The following is a 19,513-nucleotide window of genomic DNA, read 5'->3' as shown; positions in this document are numbered from 1 at the left end:
CAGTTACTCTGTATTACTTGAACCCTTTTACATTTATTGAGACATTTTTTAAGGCCCAGAATATAGTCTATCTTGGTATATGTTCTCTGTGTACTTGAAAAGAATGTGTATTCTGCTGTTCTTAAGTGGAATGTTGTATTGGTTTGCTAGGGCTGCCATAACAAAATACTACAGACTTGGTGGCTTAAACAACAGAAATTTATCTTCTCACAGTTCTGGAGACAGAAGTCTGAGATCAAGGTATCTTTGGTTTCTCACATTGGAAATTAGGGCTTCACCATAGGAGTTTTAGGGAAACACAATTCAGTCCATAACAAGTGTTCTATAAAAATGTCAATTAGGTCAGTTTACTTGGTTGTATTGTGCAATTCTTTTATATCCTTAGCGATTTTCTGTCTACTGTTCTGTCAATTAATGAGAGAAGAGTACTGAAGTCTCTAGCTCTAATTGTGGATTTATGTCTACTTAACAGTTCTATCATTTTTTGCTACATGTATATTAAAGGTCTGTATTTAGATATAGACCTAAATTACTTAGGATTGTAATAAACTCCTGAGGAATTGGTCCTTTATTATTATGAAGTGACCTTTTTTTGTTTATGGTGATTTTCTTTGCTCTAAAATCTAATTTGTTGATATTTATATATCCACTCAAGCTTTCTTTTGATAAGTGTTATCATGGTATCTCTTCTTTTCATCCTTTTACTCTTAACCTGTTAGTCTGTTTGTTTAAAATGTTGTCCCTATAGGTATCATATAGTTGGATCTTGCTTTTTCACCCAGTCTGACAATCTCTGCATTTTATTTTGGGTGTGTAGAACCTTACATTTAACATGACGAATGATACGGTTAGGTTTAAGTCTATCATCATCTTGCTATTTATGTTTTATTTGTCCCATCTATTCTTTGTTCCCTCATTCCTTTTCCTTTAGCCTTCTTTTGGACTGAGTATTTTTAGGATTCCATTTTATCTTTTTTTGTTGTCCTACTCCTATAACTTTTTTGTTTTGTTATTTTAGTGATTGCTTTGAGGTTTATAGAATGTGTCTCTAACTTACCACAGTATCTTCCAGTGATATCCTACAACTTCACAAATAGTGTAAGAACTTTACATTAGTATAGCAGCTTTTCTCTCCTCCTGGCCTTTGGGCTATTGTCATTATAGTTTACTTTTACATGTTATGTACATCACATTAAATTGTTAATATTTTTGTTTAAACAACAAATTGTCTTTCATAGAGAATTTAATAAGAAAAATACTGTGTATATTTACCTATGTAGTTACTGTTTCAAGTGCTATATTTCCATCCAGCATCATTTTCCTTCCACCTGAAGGACTTTCTTGAATCTTTCTTGTAGAGTGTGTCTGCTGGTCATGAATTCTTTCAGATTTTGTATGTCTAAAAAGTATCTTGCTTTTTTTTTTTGTCCTTTTGCTTTTGTTTTTTTTTAAAGATATTTTCACCAGTTATAGCATTCTAGATGATAAGGTTTTTTGTTTTGGTTTTTGTTTTTTAGTAGAGAGATACATTGCTCTACTGCCTTCTCACTTGCATTCTTTCCGATGAGAAATCTGCCATAATCCTTCTTTGTTGTTCTATGTATAACATGTCTTTTCTTGTCTGCCTCCTTTAACGATCTCTAGAAATTTAATTTGGGTCTTTTTTATAGCTTCCATTTCTTAACTCTCGACCCTGTGGATTAGTGATGATAACTGTTTTTACTGTCCTTGTCTGATGATTGTTACAGCTATCCAAGTTTCAGGTTGGCTTCAAATGATTTATTTTTCTCCTCATTATGGGTAATATCTTCCTGTTTATTTTATCCAGTTGGGAATATTTTTATTCCTAAAATATTCTTTTTTTTTTTTTTTTTGCGATACGTGGGCCTCTCACTGCTGTGGCCTCTCCCATTGCGGAGCACGGGCTCCGGACGCGCAGGCCCAGTGGCCATGGCTCACGGGCCCAGCCGCTGCCATGGCATGTGGGATCTTCCCGGACCGGGGCACGAACCCATGTCCCCTGCATCGGCAGGCGGACTCCCAACCACTGCGCCACCAGGGAAGCCCCCTAAAATATTCTTGTATTTTATTCTGGGATGCAGTTTAAAGAACTTGAAACCACTTGATCCTTTTGAGTCAGGCTTTTAAGATTTATTAGGTGGGACCAGAACTGTGTTTAGTGTAAAGTTAATCATTCCCCAGTACTGAGACAAGACCCTTTTGAGCACTGTTTCCAACGCTCCATAAATTATGCAGTTTAAACCACGCTCAGGGGGACCAAATTACTTTTGGATATTAGCATAAACTAAACCTATTTAGAAAAGTAAATCAACAATAACATCCATATCATGTATCCCAAAGATAGGGTTCTGGATTTTCACAAATTCAAACCATCCACATCATTGCTTTCATCCATCTGCTTATAGTATTAGATCAAATGTCCTTAAACAGATAATTTTATTTATGAGTTCACCTCCACCTTTTTTCCAAGCTCAAAAAAAAAAAATGCTCAATGTCCTCTCTGTCTTAGGTCCTCACGTGAGGTATATCCAAAAGCCTGACAACAGGCCCTGCTCCATCACTGACTCTGTCAAGCGATTCCCCAAAGAAGAGGCCACAGAAGGGAATGCCACCAGCCCACCGCAGAACCCACCTACCAACCTCACTGTTGTCACTGTGGAAGGGTGTCCCTCCTTTGTCATCTTGGACTGGGATAAGCCACTCAATGACACTGTCACTGGTAAGATCATGACACATGGACCGTCACTACGGTGGGAAGCATTGATAGTGTGATGCATTGGGAATGTGGTACCTTGATTCAAACTGTGGCCTGCGAGGCATATCTTAGGAACAGCAAGTCCCCGCAGAGTTCTGCTGTCCCTGTGGTACATGATTGTTAAAAGTATCATAAGATGCGAAAAGATCATCTTTGTCCTGGTTATGGTCTCCCTGTTAATTTAGCAGATCTCTTTAAGTTGCATACCTTCCTTCTCCTCTCAGAACTGTTTTTCACAATGTGAAGGTATATCTAGTCTTTTCATTACCTGAAAATCACAGATCACATATGGGAAGTTGCCACTGCTGATAAGATTTAAACCTGTTTTCCTTTCACCATCCCAATTTCTAGATTGACCTAGAATTTTCAAGCAGGCTAAAAGTTATTTCAATCATTTTAGGAAAATTGTTTTAATTTGGTCAATTTTCTGCTTATCTCAGGAAATTTTGATTCTGCTGTCACTCATCCAATTTCTCTAAAAATGACTATGAAAAATAAGAAACCCTGAGTCATTCTTTGAATTTGTTATATGGGATTTAAATTCTCTGTAGTGAACAGGATAGTCAAGGTAGAGGGGAGGGGTGGAAAGACTAATAACCCAAATCAGCTAGAGGATGTAGCAAACAGCGTGAGGACACAAGGTTCCTGCTGCCCATGTCCCCGCCATCGTGTGCCTGGGGTGGGTAGGCAGAATAGAGTTGCCCACTAAGAGGCTGTCAGGAAAAGTAGAGAGCGGTACACAGGGCAAGGTGAGGAGTGGGGAGATTCAGGATCTGCCAAAAAAGTTTTCTGTGAATAAAGGAGAAAACAGTAGCTATTTCTCCTCAGACAAAACCGTTTGGTCTGGGCAACTTCCAGTGTAAGCAGCTTATCTTTGCTTAGCTGGCTTTTTAAATTTTTAACCATATTTTGTGAATTTCCTTTCTTATGCAAAGCTTGCCTTTGTTTTGAGAAAGAACCAGCCACTGCCCATGGTTCCTGGGGATCTGACTAGTCTTGCTTCTTTACTTGGAACTACACCAGTAGGTATTATCATCCCAATATCTAAAAATCAATCTCTAAGTATTGATTATCTACATGTATTAAAAAGTTGAAAACTCTCAATCCATATGCAGTGCTAATAAAGAGTTCCTGTGATAGTCTGAGGCTTCATTCTCACAAGACCAAATGAACTATAAAGTTTCACTTGCCTTAAAAATATAGGACATCAAGTTGGAATTGGTTAATCTGTTTAATAATCTAATATATATTCACTTGGGTATGTCAATAGTATCTGATTTAGCTATTTAAAGTAGGATTTTCCTTTCATCATGTAACTTTTTTAAATTATATAAACCTGTAATTTCAAAGAATCATGAATAGGATATACTTTATCTAACCAACTAGTTTTATAACGTTATTATTATTATTAAATGTTAACGGGCTGTTTGAGATCTTTCACTAGATACTGGACTTATGATAACCATTTTCATGGATAAGGACCACATCTATAACTATTATATTTTATAAATAGAAACAAGTCCATATTTAACCATTACTCACTTAGTCTATATTTCAATGTTGGACCATATGCCCTAATGATCTGTTCTATTTTTTTCCATTTTTGTTTATTTTTAGTGTTCCATTAAATACCACTTGATTTCAAATGTAATCTTTTATAAACCAGCAGCTCAGATAATACAGAGGTTAATTCTCATGTCACTGGAAATGGTTTTTCAAGAAAGAATTAAGAAAGATAACAAAAAGAGAGTGAAACATATTCTTCATTCCCCAGGTTGACTTCTGTCAGTAATCTTTCTTTTAATTGATAGGCATGTATTCACCTCTAGTAAATGCATCCAAATTCAGATGCTTCTCCATATCCCTTCTACACTAAAGTAGAAATAGGTACACCATAGAGATTGGCCACAGCCTGGGTCCTTGGACAACTCAAATTACTTATAAGGTGTCATTTTCTGATACATCAAGAGCATGCTGACATAGATTTAAATCCCAGACCAACTGTGTTCTAGATAATGCAACTTGGATCTATAATTAGCCTCTTTGAACTTCAGGGTTTTTTAATTTATAATAATAATAATTCTTATTGCTATCAATTTATTGTGAGTATAAGACTTAACAGAGAGTAGTATTACCATTTGTTATTTTCATGCTGTATTGACCAGATAGTGATGTTTCTAATATTTATAATAATTATGTTCTAAGTGAATTATCTCATAATAGGGCAATAAAACCCTCTGAGGGGGAAAAAACAGACCAATTATTGTGTCAGTTCTCTGTAGATTTTCTTATATCTTTACTGTTAATGAAATTATTTTTTAAATCCCCTATTTAAAATAAGAAATATTGACACATACTTTTTTGTTGTTGGTGGTAGATTTTTATAATGTTCGTGGATTTATGAAAAGCTATTATCACTTTGAAGCATTAAAAAGGGAAGATATATACATTCTAAGACAAGAATTCTGAGAAAAATTCTAAACACCTTTTTAATCATGAAGGGAACTTCTAGATCCATTTTGAAAACTACAGTCTTTCAGGACAAAAATAGTATTAAATTAACATTTAAAACTTGAGTCAAAAGAAAATTAGAAAAGATGTGCTATAAGTGTTGAAGTATACTAAAAGGCTAAGGTGATATTACAAAGAATATCACACAGTCGATGAGGAATGACCCAAACAAAGATGTTTTTTGAAGGTGATTGCTTTCATGGATAACCAGCTGGAGTGTCATATAAATTGCTCTTTTGGTGACTAAGCAGCACTTGAATCTTTCCAATTGGAATCTCTCAAATTTTTGTGATCCTAGTTTCAAAACACAACTCGGGGATAATAAGGAATAGTAAAAGATATAATAATAATAGGTACCACCTGTTGAGCAAAATACATGCAAAATACTATTAAGCACTTTCCATATGTTCCTTCTTTAATCCCTACAAGCAACACTATGAAGAGACACTATGGACATTTTACAGATGGTAAAACTGAGACTGAGATCCAGGCAAATGGCTTGGTCTGTCTCTTCCCATTAAGTCATGCAGTTTCCATTTTTTAAAAATCAATTTTACTTCCTTTCTAATTACTCTGATCTTTTTCTAGTAAATGTCCCTTCACAGCTGAGGAAAAGATATAAAACGAACATAATTGAATTTGGGCTCCTACCTCTCCCTCTCTTTCCACACTCCTTTAGAATAGAAAGCCAACAGAGACATAGGTTGGGAGCAGAGAGTCTGAGGAAGGAGTCTTAAATATGGGCCATTAGTCCTTTAATAGCTGCACTAATGTGTCCAGATACAATGACCATTGCCTTCCAGTTTAATTTCAAATTTTCAAAAGGATGGTCATGGGAAATTACTCAGAAAAAGTGATCCTCCTTTTTGGCTTTTTAAAATTCACCAGTAAAGATCCTTCCCAAATTAAAATTGGTGATTATAAGTCTCCATGAGTTACTCTATAATTTCAGTTTTATTTCCGATATCCATCTCCTACCTTTGGTCTCAGTGCTAACAGCAGAAATCCCCAGTAACTTGCCAGCTCCTTTTCAACCTTCCCACTTTCCCTGATGCCCACCACTTGTGTATTTCTTCATACTGATGAAGCTGTTTTTGAGTAGGGTTTTGTTGGTTGGTTGGTTGTTTTTGTTTGATTTTTTTTAACCCTCTGTGTGATCTTGTCACATGCATTAAACTGAACCCCAACTGAGAGCAGGGAAAGTAAATTAGTACATTATATTCTCTTAGTCTGAAAGTCTCTTTCGTTTGATTAGCCCTACAAATTCGTAGAAACCTGCCCTTAAGTTAAATTTATGCAGATCTCTATGCAGACTTTGAGGGCATAATTTTTTTAATTCAAGGATAATTATCAAGGGGGTAGATGTTAGCAGTATGTACAAAATTTATGTAACTTACTTAAGCAGTAGGTAGCAAAATCCCATAATTCTGTAGTTCAAAATAATGAACTATAGAAAAGTATAGTTCATTGTTCATTTGATTAACTGTTATTGCTGCTGTGGTTTTGAACTCCGTTTTTTGGAGCAGTACCATGTAGTCAGTGACATTTCCCCAGCTATATTGTGAAGCCCCATGAGCAGGAAATGAGCTTCTACTGAAACACTGCTCCTCATACAGTGTTTTTTACAAAGCCACACTGGGCTTTCCAGCAGTGGCAGACGATCCGACTTACCTAACAAAATCATAGGTTATCCATAACCAACACTACCATAGGAGCATCAACAGTCTTCACAGTTACCAGACCTTTGCTGCTCTGGTAAAGAGAAAACAGAAATGGTCAATGAGCAACTTCCCAAATGCTTTGGGAGCTTCATCATCCTCTGACAGTCCCCATTTGGAAGTTGCTAATGTGTACGTCTCTAGACCCGCAATCTTGTTGCTCACTTTTATGAGAGTTGAATCTGTTATGCGGTTAGCTTCGAGAACATTCAGTCCACCAGAGCATAAAGACAAGTATCTGTTGGCTTTTTTTGCTTTTCAGAATATGAAGTTATATCCAGAGAAAATGGGTCATTCAGTGGGAAGAACAAGTCCATTCAAACTACAAATCAAACCTTCTCCACAGTAGAAAATCTAAAACCAGACACAAGGTGAGCCACCAGTGCTATTACAGGTGAATTCTGAGAGTGCAAAAATCATAACAAAGGAGTAAAATGACAACGTCCTTCCCTATCTTAAGGGAGGGTCAGGTTTGCATTTCATTCTTTGGCTTTCCATACACAGAACTAGATACCCCTAGAGTCATGGTTTACAAATATGCAAGTTATTGGTGGGGATACAAGAGCTGACAAGATGGTCTTGTAAGTTAACAGTATAGCTGGGAACACTGAAAGATAGAAGGCCGTTAATATCAAACATTGATATTAAATACCAAAATTTAGAGGAGGAAAAGTCTATAGACCAGAGACAACTGGAGTGTGGATGGTGTAAACTAGATTTGAAGCACAGAAGAAGTTGCCTGGCATGCTGGAAGGAGAGGGCAAGGAAACAAAAGCCATGTGACAAATGTAAATGAAAGTTTGTAATAGTTAATGCTTAGTATAGCTACAGACTAGTCCCAGACACAGTAACCCTTTGCTTTTGGGTCTTTTTAATATAGACCAATGAGAATAGATTTTTGAAAATGGACATATATAATATTAACAACTGTTCAATAATAAACAACTTTTCTTGGCATTCCTTACTACACATTGATACCAGGTTGTTTATCTTGCTGTATAGTTTTGTGATTCCTTTTTAAATCTAAAATACCTAATATTTTATCAGTTCATTTTATTATTTCAAGAAAAATAAGGGCCTTAGGCGTTTCTAGAAATGTAGTCGGGAAAGGGTTTTTTGTTTTTGTTTTGTTTTACATGGCGAAATTATCAAATGTATTGCTCAAGGAGATTCTCAAATGGATACAGCCAAGCATTTCCATGATAAAGCCAATGTGCTAAATTCATTTCTGGACCAAATTTCACTCTCTGTGAAAAATCGATTTCTTCCTTCAAGCTCCAAAACATTGTCTGATAAACTGTCTATACTTTCAGTATAAAACAAAACAAAAACACCCCTGACATCTTACGTTATAGTATCCCAAGCAACATAGATCAATTTTCACACAATCAGGAGTTTTTCCAGATTGAGTATTTCATAACTTGATAAAGTTCCTAAGTGTTGAAAAAGATCAGTGGAGGTGAAGACTGGAACTTCAGCATCAGAGATTTGTTTTCATGTTTTATTTCTTGTATCTTTCATTGTCATGTGACTGAATTGAGTTGGGTATTGATTGTGACACCCAGAAGAGCCTCTTTGGGCTCTGACAGCAGGGAGACTTTTCTAATCTTTTCAGGAGAAAAGGAAGTATCTAATTCATTATAGATGGTTTGCTGTATATAAACTGTAGCCCTATACAGCAAAAACAACACTTTTCCAGCAGTGTATGTTTTCTTCTTTTAAGTTCTCTGAGTTGTAATATGGAGAATTTTGCAACTGCTAATTTTCTTGAAGGTATTAAGTTAGCCAAAATAAGCCTATATTTCAGTAAAAGCCCATTTGATGATCTTGGTTCTGTTTCCTTAGCAAGATTAACAGGGAGAGAGCCTATAATTTATTTTAAGGAAAGAGTAAAAGAGAAAAGGTCATTTAATTTGGACTTTTTAATAGGTGGATTTGGGCTTACAAAACTTGGCTTTTCTCTGCAGTTTCTTGCTTTTTATTCCACTTAAGAAAAAGTGAGCTGTGTAGTACACAGAACGTACATTGAAGGGCATCCAATTTCTAAATGTTCATTGTATTCCTTTTCTGAATCAGGCTGTTCTCGGATTTCACAGTGCACCTATTAGCTCATAATCAGAGGTAGAATAATGCCAGTGACATTTTAAACCTGATTTGTTGGTAAAAGGTTGGGGTCTGCATTCAGCTAACATTTACTGAGTGCCAACAATGTGCTCAGCCCTGTGCTTGGTGTTGTGCCTACAAACAGGAGTAAGCATGGTACCTGCCCTTGAGGAGCTCGAGGCTAGTGGGGTAGGTCGCTAATGACCGATTATTCTACACAAAGTGGTGAGAGTTCTGGTAGAAGTCTGCACCAGGGGCGACAGAAGCCCAGAGTGGGCGGCACATCGCAAAGTGTGGGGAAATTAGGAAAAACTTCCTGGGGGAGGTGACCCCTAGGCTGAGGCGTGAAAGAGGAGTAGGCTGGACCCAGCTAAGTGACTGTTAAGAGAAAGGAATGTCAGGGAGGATAGCACACCTCAGAGCAGTGGCCCGAAATGACACGGTTGTGTGTGGTGAATAACGGGCTGTTTTCACCAGTGTGAGGGGTGAAAAGTGGACAGAAGCCATAGAAGCCGAGAGAAGCAGAAGCCAAGTTAGGGAGGGCCTTCTGCGCCAGATCAAGAAACATGATCAAGTGATGGGGAGACCCTAAAGGATGGTAACTGGGGAGTGCCTTGCTCTGACTTTCATTTTCATTCTGACTTTCATTTAGTTGGAATAATCACTTTTGATACTAGAGCTACTTATAATGAATAGCAGTTGGTAGAACAAATCTAACTAAAAGAACTTTTTGTTAATTTCTTTCATGAGTACCATTCTGGCATCTGACCTAATTTGTCAAATAGGTACATAAGAGAAACGTGCCTTTGGGCTGAGCTGGATTTCATTCTGGAATCACAGGACCGATCAGGTCATGGGGTTCACATCTAGCTTCTGGTTGTAATTGTTTCAGACTCAGCTACAACCTTGTCCTCTTTATCCCACCCTCCTCCTATGTGTCTTGCTTGTCTCTGCTGTCTGTCATCAGTGTACCTTCTAAGGAGGACCCCTGCAACCTATCCTTATCCCAAGATGAGCAAAGCCCAAAGGAAGCCCTTTCTGGATTTGTCTTAAGAAAAAGCAGTATTAAACTAAGATTAGGAATCCCTGTAATCAGAACTCCATGCCAAGTTTTACAACTTGGCATAAATTTGGGGCCACTATGCATGTCTGTATGTGGCTTATTTAATGTTATTTTTCGTTTGGTACAATTAAATGAAATCCATTTAGATATAAAGACTGTTAATGTTCATAAATGTGATTTGACCAGGATTATATTGATAGTCCCTAATGGGTCATGATTTAAAAGTTGTATATCAGTAGTTTGAAGTAAAGAACATTCTCACACTGGGGACAAATATAACATACATGGATATAAATTTTCTAATGAAAATTATTTAGTCTATGCCATGGGAAACTTTGTGGTGGTCTAGTAGTTCAGTAGATCCCAGCCCCCACTGAGCTTGTAAATATATTCTGCACTGTCAGAGGTATGATGGAGATTAATCTGTCTATCTAATGGGCAAAAATGTTTTGAGCTGAAATATTAAAATTATGTGTTGAAACCCCTATTGGTCAAATAACCAAGGAAGAATAAAGTGAAGTCAAATCATTTCATTTACTTTGAGATTTCTGAGCCTAAAGTTACCTGAGGAAACAAAACTAACACCCACGAAACATCATAACATAGAATAAAAGAACATGCCGATGTAGGACTTACACTCAGGTTCTGCAATTTAGAAGAGGAGAGAAAGCCTCGTGGAATACTTGAGACAAGAACTTGACAGTAAAGGATAGGATGGCATGAAGCAGGCCGGCAAGAAAAGAAAGAACAGTAGTATTCCACGTGAAATCCACGTGCACAACTTAGGTGAAATATAAGTAGTCTTCAAAGTTACTACTGACAGCAAGGCTACAGCAAGTATAATAAAACTACGAGTTCCCCAATGTAGGTTTGTTGGCTCTTTTGATGCAAGCTTTTTCCATACTGTCTTACGTTGTTAAGGCAACGTTCCTTTCTATTGTATCTTCTCTACCGCAACCATGATCCAAGATTAATGTTAATAAAAGACTCCCTGTAAAATAAAAAGGAAGTAGTTAGCAGGTGGTTTTTATTAGCTATAAAGAATGACTTCAGTCACATTTCATTACTTGAGGAAAATTTTGAGTCAAAATACATAGTAAACTCCCTAAATAAGCAAACTTTGAATTATAGCTGTTAAAATTCCCCCATGAGGTTCTGGAATTCCCTCTTTGAAAAGCTGGAAGATAATAACTTCTGAAAGAATATCTAGCTTTTTTCCAATTCTAGGAGACACATATAAAGAATTTATTTTAGTCGCATTTTCCATCATTTGTCCTGACTAAAAAACAGGAGCTCTAAAAACAGGTGATAATTACTGGCTAATCGTTACACAGTGACATAGGTGGAGTAGAGCTTGGTGTTAGAACATCCAGGAGAATCAAGGCAGAGAAAATAGATCTACAGGGCTTTAGGGGATAAAAATTCTAAGTGTTCACACACCTATTCTAGAATCAAAAAGACAGTCAATGATGTTACCGTCTCCCTGCCCATTTTTAACGACTTAGCCAAGTTTTATTTACTCTGCAGAAGCTCAAAAAATAACCCACAGTATGGGACCATCCAGCAGGTGTCTTGCTGCTGGGAGAGTTCAGCTGCACACCTGGCGTGAGATGTTTCTGTCTCTAGAAAACAGAGCCGCTTGGCTGCCCTGAGGAACCTGGGTGCAGCTCCCAGGGCGGCACAGCAGGGACAGGCCCAGCCTTGCTGATGGCTTCTTGCAGCTGGGGTGATAGATGTACACAGGGAAGAGGGGGCTGTTTGTGGGCAGCCAGAGCTGTTTTAGTCAGGTGAAGCAGGAGATCTGTGAACAGAGGCAAGAGGCTGTGGCACAACTCTATCACATTCTTTGGAGGATCCCTCTCTCACCCCCGTCCCTAAAATACAAAGAAAATGTAGAGATGTTAGTGTCCACTGAATCAGTACCCATCTAGGCCACTCTCCAATATTTATTTTCCACTTAATTTTTTTCCCCATGAAACCTCACTGTGTGGCTCTTGTTGAACTAAAAGAAAAATATTAAGAAGAGCCTCTCCTGTCCGGAGCCAACTACTTTGTTTGCAAAGACCACTATGATTATATTTAGTTCTGTGAATGGAAGAAATGATAAAGTATATGGCTTAAAAAATTGAGTTGCACCACTGCTTAAAAGGATACAAAGTGTGGACTAATTGATCTTGAAATCTCTCCCAGCTCTAAAATGATGTAATCTTATGCTATCTGAAGCCATGCACAGAATCAGTGGGAAAACTGGAACTGAAAATAAAACCAAAACCTAGGTCCATCTTACAGCAAGTAGAATTGTCCTGTTAAACCATTTTTGCTTTGAATCGATGTCTGTGGTCTGTGATTTGTTTTCAGACAAATTATTTGAGACCCTGTGTCTCCTTGCTTGGCTAAAAAACTGAAGAATCCACTTTGTGTGCTAGACATACATGTGGTCTAGCGATTTCCTATGGAAAAGGCACTCTGTCTGAGAATTAAGATAAATCAAGTTTACTTAACCTGCTCAAGTACTTCAACTGTCGTCTGTGGTTTGGGAGGATTCTGGAGAACAGTTCTTCCTCTAAGACTAAAACCTACCAAAGTTTCCTGTAGCTGACAGCAAAGATAGTTTGGGACCGTTGGTTTATGTTGTTTGACTTAATAAAACCTTGGCACTAAAAATAAACTGGAATAGAGGCAGCAACTTCTTGTATACTGTAAATCTGATTGAACAAACCAGGTATGTGGAATGGCCATTATGCCCTTATTCATATGGTTTTTGTGAAATTCTGGTCTCTGCAGTCTGTATGAACTTACAATATACTTCTCGTTGGCTCTGTAGAAAGGAATAAAATAAGCTGCCAGAGCACTGGGCATTTTATTTAGTTCTATTGTAGGTCTGAGCAGCAGCAGAATAATTGCTTCCTCATTAAAGAAGGAAGAAATTGAGTTGATTGCTCAGGTTTGCAACTTTTCATCAGGCAGAAGAACAGCTAAGAGCACGGAACTCCACTAGTCTCTAAAAAGAGCAATTCTTCTTTTCATATCGCCACATGCTTTTTTTTTAACATCTTTATTGGAGTATAATTGCCTTACATTGTTGTGTTAGCTTCTGCTGTATAACAAAGTGAATCAGCTCTATGTATACCTATGGCCCCACAACCCCTCCCTCCTGCATCTCCCTCCCACCCTCCGTATCCCACCCCTCTAGGTGGTCATAGCATCGAGCTGATCTCCCTGTGCTATGCTGCTGCTTTTTATTCCTTTTCACTTTGAGCTCCTCAGTATCTAGGGAGGGGGTGCGAGATACTCATAGCAACACTACGGAATTAGAGTGCAGCCCAGATTTGGAATTTGTGTGTCCCCTCACAGAAATGGGAGAGAAAAGAAATGTCCCTAAGGACCTACTAGGCAGCTAATTAATGATCCCTGATGCCTGCTGATGCCCAGCTCCTCTCTCTTCTGTCCGATTTAGGCTTATTTTGTCCTCGAAGTATCTCCGCAGCTCTGCCCTTTGCTTCTCATCTGTATTCCCAGGCCAGCACAATGCCTGCACATGGCAGGTATCCAGAAATGCTTTCCATAACCCTGCAGTGTCCTTGGAGAACTGACTGATTTGATTTCCCTATTCCACTGCTCTTTACTCTTTTTTTTTTTTTTTTCTTTTTCCCCTCTTCCCTTTCTTTCCCTCTGACTGAAAACCAACCTGAATGGGGCCCAAATATTTCAAGATGACACTAGGGGCCAATCAGCTAACAAAACAATTCAAACCAACAAAGAGCTACAGGGGCGGGGGGACTTTCTATATAAAAAGTGGTTGCCTGAGGTTTATGAGCTTTTGTTAAGTTTATCAAGTAATGAAAACTATACTTCACCTGTATGTTATGGGTAAAAATAGAGGAAAATCGTTATAGGGAGGAGCAAAGGAAGGGGAGGCGGGGAGAAGTGTCTGCCCTAACCAGACCTGGAGGTTTACCTCAGGCTAGATCCCACAGGTTGGAGCTTCCCTATCTCTGTCAGTTTTGCCCGTGAACCACAGATGCCCTTCTTATAACCTTTACAAACACAAAAGCAAGTATGTGGACATAGAACAGTTCTGCCTTGAGAGTTCTATGGCAGTGTGTGTCAAATTCCCCAAGAATAGAAGCACCTTTAAAATAATTTTTTAGAGATATAATACTAGAGAATATTTATAATGACTTACTATGTGCCTGGTACCTTGCTTTTACATGTATCATCTCATTTAATCCTCATAAGAAACTCACATGTTTGCACTCATATAAATGCACTCATATACCCTTATGAGGTTATAATTACTATAATTGATAGTATCCTCACAAATACCATTATTATCCTCATCTTTATACTTGAGGAAATTGAGGCTCAGAGAGATTAAGTTACTTACCTTAAAGTTACACATTAGTGCAGCTGTGAACCCAACTCTTTCTGGCTCCAAAACCCATGGCCTTAACCACAGAGCCATGCTGCTTTCTGATAGGGCAGCTGGGAAAATTGTTTTTGTTTGGATCCATACCTATCTGGGCAAAACCAGGCATGGCTTCTGCCAGGGGTGTTATTCATTTGGCTTGTCCTCTACAAGGCCCAAAGGCTTGACTGCAGCTGTCACCTGGACTGTACTCCACTTAGATATTCATTTTGATGAAGTAGGTCTTAGAAATAGCTTTTTAAATTTAATTTTCATTTTTATCAGAAGAACATGTACATGGTTTTAAAGCTCAAATACTACAAAGCAGTTCGTTCCTATTCCTAAATTCCATTTGCCAGAAGCAACAATTTTCAATAATTTTCTTCTTTTTTCAGCTTTATTAAGGTATAATTGATGAAAAAAATTATAAGATACTTAAAGCGTACAACGTGACTTGATATACATATACATTATGAAAGGATTCCCCCTGAATTAATTAATATATCTATTACATCATATATTTACTATTTTTTAATTGGTGAGAACATTTAAATTATAATCTCTTGGCAAATTTCAATTATACAGTACAGTGTTTCAACTATAGTCACCATGTTATTCATTAGCTCCTCAGATCCTATTCATCTTACAACTGAAGTTTGTACCCTTTTACCAACGTCTATTTACCCCAGCCCTTGCAGTCACTTTTCTACTCTCTCCGTTTCTATGAGTTTGACGTTTTTTAAAGATCCACATATAAGTGATACCATGAACTCTTTGTCTTTCTCTGCCTGGCTTATTTCACTTAGCATAATGCCCTCCAGTTTCATTCATGTTATCGCAAATGACAGGATTTACTTTATTTTTAAGGCTGAATAACACTCCATTGTGTGTGTGTGTATACACATACATACATACAGTTGACCCTTGAACAACATAGGTTTGAACTGCATGGGTCCACTTACATGTGGATTTTTTTCAATAAATACAGTACCTGTATTTTCATTTTACAGATCTTTGACTAAAGTTTGTGTTTGATTAGAGATCATAATATGCAGAATCAAAAGAATTAGGGTTTGAGTCCTGATTCTATCCAAACTTTTCAGCTTCTTGCCCTTGGGTGAGTCATTTATCAATTCCTCCATTTTTGAGGCAGAGATAGCAATACTCAGATTTTCACCTGCTTGGGGGGTTGGCACCTGTAACCCTCCACATTGTTCAAGGGTCAGCTGTATGTATGTGTGTGTGTGTGTGTGTGTGTGTGTGTGTGTGTATATACACATCATAATTTCTTTATCGATTCTTCTGTCAATGGACACTTAAGTTGTTTCCATACCTTGCCTAGAGTGAATAATGCTGCTATGAACATGGGAGTACAGATATCTTTTCAAGATAATGATTTCATTTCCTTGGATATACACCCAGAGATGGGATTACTGGGTCATATGGTAGTTCTATTTTTAATTTCTTGAGGAACCTCCATATTGTTCCCCAGAGTGACTGTGCCAGCTTACATTCCTACCAGCAGTGCACAAGGGTTCCCTTTACTCCACATCCTCACACCAGCATTTGCTATCTCTTGTCTTTTAGATAATAGACATCCTAACAGGTGTGAGGTAATATCTCATTGGGGTTTTGATTTCCATTTCTCTGATGATTAATGATGTTGAGCATTCTTTCATGTACCTATTGGCTATTTGTATGTCTTCTTTTGAAAAGTGTCTTTTCAGGTCCTTTGCCCATTTCTTAATTGGGTTATTTGCTTTTTTGCTATTGAGTTCTGTGAGTTCTTTATATATTTTGGATATTAACCACTTATCAGATACATGATTTGCAAATATTTTCTCCCGTTCTATAGGTTGCCTTTTCATTTTGTTGATGTCTCCTTTTGCTGTGCAGAAGATTTTCAGTTTGATATAGTCCCACTTATTTATTTTCGCTTTTGTTGCCTTTGCTTTTGGAGTCAGATCCAAAAATTATTGCCAAGACTGATATCAAGGAGCTTATCACCTATTTTTTCTTTGAGGAGTTTTATGATTTCAGGTTTCGTGTTCAAGTCTTTGAACCATTTTGAGTTGATTTTTAGGTATGGTATACAATAGGAGTCCAGCTTCATTCTTTTGCATGTGGCTATCCAGTTTTCCCAACACCATTTATTCAAGGGAATAGCCTTTCCCCATTGTGAATCCTTGGCTCCTTGGTCATAAATTAATTGACCATATACATGTAGGTTTATGTATGGGCTCTCTATTCTGTTCCATTGATCTATGTGTCTTTTTTTATGCCCATACCATACTGTTTTGATTATTATTGCTTTGTAATATAGTTTGAAATCAGGACATGTGAGGCCTCCAGCTTTGCCTACTTAGGGTCTTTTGTGATTCCATATGAGTCTTAGAAATGTTTTTTCTATTTCTGTGAAAAATGCCATTGGAATTTTGATATGGATTGCATTGAAACTGTAGATCACTTGGGGTAGTACTGACAGTTTAACAATATTAATCCTTTCAATCCATGAATGTGGAATATCTTTCATTTTATTTGTTGTTTCTTCAATTTCTTTCATCAATGTCTTAAAGGTTTTAGTGTACAGATCTTTCATCTCCTTAAAATTATTCCTAAGTATTTTATTATTTTCGAGGCTATTGTAAATTTTGAGGCTATTGTAAATGTAAATTGTTTGCTTAATTTCTCTTTCTGATAGTTTGTTTTCGGTATATAGAAAACCAACAGATTTCTATATATTAATATTGTATCCTGCAACTTTACCAAATGTATTAGTTCTAGCAGCTTTTTGGTGGAACGTTTAGGGTTTTCTATATATAATGTCATGTCATCATCTGCAAATAGAAGTTTTACTTCTTCCTTTCCAATCTGGGCATCTTTTAATTTCCTTCTCTTGACTAATAGCTTCCAGTGCTATGTTGAATAAAAGTGGTGAAAGTGCGCATTCTTGTCTTGTTCCTGATCTTAGAGGAAAAGCTTCCAGCATTTCATCATTGAGTATGATGTTAGCTCAATGGGCTTGTCATATAAGCCTTTATTATGTTGAGGTACATTTCCTCTGTACCAAGTTTGTTGAGTTTTTATCAAGAAAGAATGCTGAATTTTGTCAAATGCTTTTTCTGAATCTATTGAGTTCACATAGGTTATATAGATTTTTATTCCTCATTTTGTTAATATGGTATATCACATTGATTGATTTCTGGCTGTTGAACCATCTTTGCATTCTTGGAATGAATCCCACTTGATCATGGTTTATGATCCTTCTAATGTACTGTTGAACTCAGTTTGCTAATATTTTGTTGAGGATTTTTGCATCTATGTTTCATCAGGAATATAGGATTATAATTTTCTTTTCTTGTAGTGTCCTTGTCTGCTTTGGTATCAGCGTAATGCTGGCCTCAGAAAATGAGTTTGGGAGTTCCCCCCTCCCCTTCAATTTATAGGAAGACTTTGAGAAGGATTGGTGTTAATTCTTCTTTAAATGTTTGCTAGAATTCACTGGTAAACCCATCTGGTCCTGGGCTTTTGTTTGTTGGGAAGTTTTTGATTACTGACTCAATCTCCTTCCTAGTAATTAGTCTATTCAAATTATCTATTTCTTCATGATTTAGTCTTGGTAGGTTGTATGTTTCTAAGAATTTATACAATTTTCTAGGTTATCCAATCTGTTGGTGTATAATTGTTCATAGTAGTCTCTTATGATCCCTTGTATTTCTGTAGCACCAGTTGTTATGTCTCCTTTTATTTCTGATTTTCTAATTTTATTTGAGTTCTTTTTCTTAGTTACTGTAGCTAAAGGTTTGTCAGTTTTATTTATCTTTATGAAAAAACAGCTCTTAGTTTTGTTGATCTTTTGTATTGTTTTTTGGTCCCTATTTCTTTTACTTCTGCTCTGATCTTTGTTATTTCCTTCCTTCTACTAACTTTGGGCTTAGTTTTTTCTTCTTTTTCTTATTCCTTGAGGTGTAAAATTAGGTTGCTTATTTGATATCTTTCTTTTTTCTTAATGTAGGCATTTATTTCTATAAATTTCCCTCTTGGAATTGCTTTTGAGGCATTCCAAAATTTTGGTATGTTGTCTTTTCATTTTCCTTTGGCTCAAGATATATTTTGATTACTCTTGATTTTTTTTCTTTGACCCATTCGTTGTTCAGTAGCATGTTTGTTGTTTAATCTCCACATATTTGTGAAATTTCCAATTTCTTCTTTTAACTGATTTCTATTTTCTTACCATTGTGGTTAGAAAATACACTTTATATGATTTCCATTTTCTTAAATTTATTAAGGCTTGTTTTGCAGCCTAACAGATGACTTATCCTGAAGAAAGTTTCATGTGCTCTTCAGAAGAAAGTGTATTCTGTTGCTTTTGGATGGAATGTTCTTTATATGTCCTTTAGGTCCATCTGCTTTAACATTATGTTAAGTCCAGTGTCTCCTTATTAATTTTCTGTATGGGTGTTCTATATATACGTTGTTGAAAGCATGGCATTGAAGTTCCCTGTTATTACTGTAGTGCTATTTCTTCCACAGATTTGTTAATATTTGCTTTATATACTAAGGCCCTCCTATGTTGTGTACATGTTTACAGATGTTATATCCTCTTGATGAACTGACCCCTTTATCATTATATAATGACCTTCTTTGTGTCCTATCACAATCTTTGGCTTAAAGTCTATTTTGTCTTTTATAAATATAGGTATCCCTGCTGTCTTTTGGTTTCCATTTGCATGGAATATCTTTTCCATCCCTTCTCTTTCAGTCTATGTGTATCCTTAAAGGTGAAGTCAGTCTCTTTTAGGAGAATTAGATGGGTCTTGGTTTTTTAATCCATTCAGCCACTCTGTATTTTAATTAGAGTTTGGTCCATTTACATTTAAAATAATTACTGATAGATATGGACTTACTATTGCTATTTTTTTCATTATTTTCTG

At 36.8% G+C, this 19,513-nt stretch overlaps 1 protein-coding gene across 3 annotated transcripts in view; it reads left to right on the top strand.

Annotated features, from left to right (window-relative positions):
- ABI3BP (ABI family member 3 binding protein) overlaps positions 1 to 19,513 on the top strand; it is a 260,060-nt gene that overhangs the window by 226,904 nt on the left and 13,643 nt on the right. For all 3 annotated transcript variants that reach the window (XM_024759291.1, XM_024759292.1, XM_024759293.1), the window contains 2 exons: positions 2,531 to 2,740; positions 7,268 to 7,376. In XM_024759291.1, the coding sequence (XP_024615059.1) occupies positions 2,531 to 2,740; positions 7,268 to 7,376 (319 nt within the window). The remainder of the gene's footprint in view (positions 1 to 2,530; positions 2,741 to 7,267; positions 7,377 to 19,513) is intronic.

Source organism: Neophocaena asiaeorientalis, unplaced genomic scaffold, assembly GCF_003031525.2.
Source record: "Neophocaena asiaeorientalis asiaeorientalis breed wild unplaced genomic scaffold, Neophocaena_asiaeorientalis_V1.1 scaffold197, whole genome shotgun sequence".
NCBI lineage: Eukaryota > Metazoa > Chordata > Mammalia > Artiodactyla > Phocoenidae > Neophocaena > Neophocaena asiaeorientalis.
Note: the sequence above shows the minus strand (reverse complement) of the source record. Positions and strands in the feature narration are given on the sequence as shown.